This window comes from Aquarana catesbeiana, linkage group LG03, assembly GCF_042186555.1.
Source record: "Aquarana catesbeiana isolate 2022-GZ linkage group LG03, ASM4218655v1, whole genome shotgun sequence".
Taxonomy (NCBI): domain Eukaryota; kingdom Metazoa; phylum Chordata; class Amphibia; order Anura; family Ranidae; genus Aquarana; species Aquarana catesbeiana.
In genome coordinates, this window is record NC_133326.1 from 55,617,521 (window position 1) to 55,622,003 (window position 4,483).

At 37.3% G+C, this 4,483-nt stretch overlaps 1 protein-coding gene across 1 annotated transcript; it reads right to left on the minus strand.

The window, feature by feature from the left end:
- Window positions 1–1,041: 1,041 nt before the first annotated feature.
- LOC141134439 (olfactory receptor 2G3-like) lies at window positions 1,042–1,983 on the minus strand. The gene has a single exon (XM_073623980.1). It carries the CDS (start codon window positions 1,981–1,983, stop codon window positions 1,042–1,044), a length of 942 nt encoding a protein of 313 aa, XP_073480081.1.
- Window positions 1,984–4,483: the final 2,500 nt, after the last annotated feature.

Here is a 4,483-nt window from a genome sequence, read left to right on the forward strand (position 1 = left end):
GAGAAAAGCCTTGGTGAGAGAGGTAAAGAAGAACCAAAGATCACTGTGGCTGAGCTCCAGAGATGCAGTCAGGATATGGGAGAAAGTTGTAGAAAGTCAACCATCACTGCAGCCCTCCACCAGTTGGGGCTTTATGGCAGAGTGGCCCAACGGAAGCCTCTCCTCAGTGCAAGACACATGAAAGTCTGCATGGAGTTTGCTAAAAAAACACCAGAAGGGCTCCAAGATGGTGAGAAATAAGATTCTCTGGTCTGATGAGACCAAGATAGAACTTTTTGGCTTTAATTCTAAGCGGTATGTGTGGAGAAAACCTGGCATTGCTCATCACCTGTCCAATACAGTCCCAACAGTGAAGCATGTTTTTCAGCTGCAGGGACAGGACGACTGGTTGCAATCGAGGGAAAGATGAATGCGGCCAATACAGGGATATCCTGGATGAAAACCTTCTCCAGAGTGCTCAGGAATTCAGACTGGGCCGAAAGTTTACCTTCCAACAAGACAATGACCCTAAGCACACAGCTAAAATAACGAAGGAGTGGCTTCACAACAACTCCGTGACTGTTCTTGAATGGCCCAGCCAGAGCCCTGACTTTAACCCAATTGAGCATCTCTGGAGAGACCTAAAAATGGCTGTCCACCAACGTTTACCATCCAACCTGACAGAACTGGAGAGGATCTGCAAGGAGGAATGGCAGAGGATCCCCAAATCCAGGTGTGAAAAACTTGTTGCATCTTTCCCAAAAAGACTCATGGCTGTATTAGATTAAAAGGGTGCATCTACTAAATACTGAGCAAAGGGTCTGAATATTTAGGACAATGTGAGATTTCTGTTTTTCTTTTTTAATAAATCTGCAAAAATGTCAACAATTCTGTGTTTTTCTGTCAATATGGGGTGCTGTGTGTACATTAATGAGGAAAAAAATTAACTTAAATGATTTTAGCAAATGGCTGCAATATAACAAAGAGTGAAAAATGTAAGGGGGTCTGAATACTTTCCGTCCCCACTGTATATACAGTATATATTTACTGTGCCTATTGTTATTATGGCACATGTCGTTTTCGTGTAATCTCTAGCAATACCCCTTTAACATCTTTGTTTCTCAAAGTGTAGATGAGAGGGTTGAGCATTGGAGTCACAACACTATAGAACAAGGTGGCCATTTTGTCCTGATTGGCCACATGAGTGTCTCCTGGTCTCATGTATATGAAAATGATTGTACCATAGAATAAGGTGACTACAGTTATGTGAGAGGCACACGTGGAAAAAGCCTTCTTCCGTCCCACTGATGAATTGATCTTAAGTATACTGTTGATAATGTAGCCATAAGTAATAATAATAAGGAAAAATGGGCCCATTACCACCAACATAGCACAGAAGAAAATAATGGTCTTGTTAAGAGAAGCATCTGTGCAGGCTAGCTCTAGTACAGATGGTACTTCACAGAAGAAATGGTTAATGACATTTGGGCCACAGAATGACAGTCGCAATGCAAACAATGTGTGTATTAATGAGTTTATAAGGCCTCCAATCCAACAGCCAATTGCCATTTTATTGCATAAGCTTGAATTCATAATAGTGGTATAGTGTAGGGGGCTGCATATAGCCACATAGCGATCATAAGCCATTGCTAGGAGAAGGTAGCATTCTGTGCCTCCTAAACAGAGGTGTATAAACAGTTGTGTGAAACAACCATCAAATGATATACTTTTCTTCAATAACAAAAGGTTTATGAGCATTTTAGGAACTATACTGGAGGTATACCATATGTCCAAAAATGATAAGTTACTCAAGAAGAAATACATGGGTGTATGGAGCCGGGGGCTTATCCTGCTGATAAAAATAATAAGGACATTACCTATAAGTGATATAACATAACTGATAAGAAATATCACAAATAAAACAATCTGCATCTCCGGGTTTCTGGTCAACCCCAGAAGAATGAATTCCTCAACTTCTGTGTAGTTCCACATAATTATTCCCATAAAGAATATCTGGAGATAGAATTATGTTGTGAAATGTCATGATATTCAGGCTTATTAATAAAGAGTACTATAGCTCATTGACTTCACACATCTGACAGCCTTCCAAGAACTTGGAAATCCGAAAAGTTGGACCTTTTTTCTCTGAGATCCCAGATTTGACTTCTTTTATGATAGTTAAATATCTAATTATTCAAGCAGAAGTGTCACCTGACCTCTGCTGTAGAATCTGGATGTGGGTACAATCTTGGTGGGTCAGATCTCTAGTCTCTTGGATTTCCATGTTATCGAAACCCTGACAGGTGAAAATCCAGCACACTAAAAAAATCAATTTTAGTGTAATTTTTTAAAACTGAACTATTAGAGCACGAGATGGCCCTTGTTGTCACCAGGGTCACCAGATCTAGTGTCCCCATTGTGAGATTTCCCATCTCTTACTTTTATGGTGAATCTCCCTAATGGGGGCACAGACAGCAATACAAACCAGACAGGTTTTCGAATCCCTCTCCGCTCTATCCAAAGTTAACAAAATGGCTAATGAGTGAATTTATGAAAAAAAATTACCAGAGGGATTGCATTTGCAACGTTTATTTGTGCATGTGTTTTATACCTTCATCATCCTCTACTATAATATACTATATAGGGCTATGTAACAAGTGCAGAGAGCTCTCCGCTCATTTCTGACAGCTGACAAAAAATTCAGGCAGCCTGCCTAGTTTATCTCAACATCAGAGATAAAGAGAAACATTGTAATATTTAATTCTTAGATCAAATGAATGAACTGCGGTCTGTAAATGAAGTCGGTTTAACCACTTAAAGACAAAACCTTTTTCTGACACTTGTTGCTTACAAGTTAAATCAGTATTTGTTGCTAGAAAATTACTTGGAACCCGCAAAACATTATATATTTTTGTTTTAGCAGAAACCCTAGAGAATAAAATGGCAGTTGTTACAATATTTTATGTCGCACTGTATGCAATTTTTTTGGAAAAAATACACTTTAATTAGTTAAAAAAAAAAACACTAAACAGTAAAGTTAGCCTAATTTTTTTGTATAATGTGAAAGATGATGTTACGCCGAGAATCAAAATCTTTATTCTAAGCAAAAAAATTGTGCAGCTCTACAATCCATTGATATGGTGTGTGATTCTATATTAATACTTACACCTCTTCTAGACTATTCCTCCTAGCACCTTATCTGATGACATATTTCTGCTCCACCAGACTTGAAATCCATGCCCCTTGTTGTAGTGCTTCCATATTTGCCGGAATAGACCTATACTGTGGTACCACATCCACGGTCACATCGAGGGTAAGGTCTTGGTAATTAAATACACATTGTTGCCTTTTGTTATGCTGTTACTATAATTATTACTTTCTTTTCTGTAGAAATAAACTTCTTTGCTTGCTCTCTAAAAACTCCTGAAGAAGCAGAACTATATCCGCAGAACATGTTGAGAAGAATCTGAATATATACAATACATGATAGGTTTTAAAGTATCAGCATTTTTTTACCATCACTACATTTTTATCCAGTCCATACAGAGCAATTGGGTGCCCTTTGTGGCATAATCTGTCTGTGTATATATGTGTTTTTTTTTTTAAATGCTGTAATTAATACTACTTTTTATATATTTACCCATGTGTATAAATCCTGTTACACCACTAAGTCCAAGATATCCTCAAAAAAATGGTTTCCCTATCCTCTACTATTATATCATTAACAGGGTACATTTCTCTTCATTGGAATGTTCTTCCCTAGTTAATATAAATTGATCATTTAAACCTGAACTATAGGCAAATAAACAAAATGCAACTTAATACATTGTCTATTAACTAACACATCCTTAAATGTGTTTTAAATGCCAGCAGTGTAAGTACCTGAATTTGATTTGGTATCAGCCTCTCACAGTCACTGTACAGCAAAGCTTAATTTTGTGTAGGGAAAAAAATGCACAATGAGCCAATCAGTTGTGCGGCAGTGGCTGGAACTGCGCTTTAGCATATATAGAGCACATGGCTTGTCTGATATCCCTCCTAACACAGAAAATATTTTATACATTTTTTATACATCGTGTTTGTCTCCAAGGTATAGAATTCAGAGAACGTATATAGATTCTATGTCTACATGATACAGCTTGTAAGACTTTATTAATCCCTGATGAATACTCTTGTGCTGCTGTGCTAATTAACCTTTTTTTACCCATGGGAGATAATAACTCAAAACACTAACGAGAAAGAAGACTTCCCTGGTGCAACTGGAGCTTTAGGCAATTTTTTTTTTTTAATGGAGATGAGTATATGCCTCTCTCAAGTTTTAAATGATGTGCCTCAATGGGGGTGATTTCCTATCACTGTAACTATTTATTTATTTGTTTATTTATTTTATTTAGTAACCGAGAATGCAATTGACAAACATAAGGCCACAACATTTGTTTCACAAAGTATTTTATTAGCATTTTGAAGTTTTATACAGCAAACTGTTGCTCAGTGATACAGAACT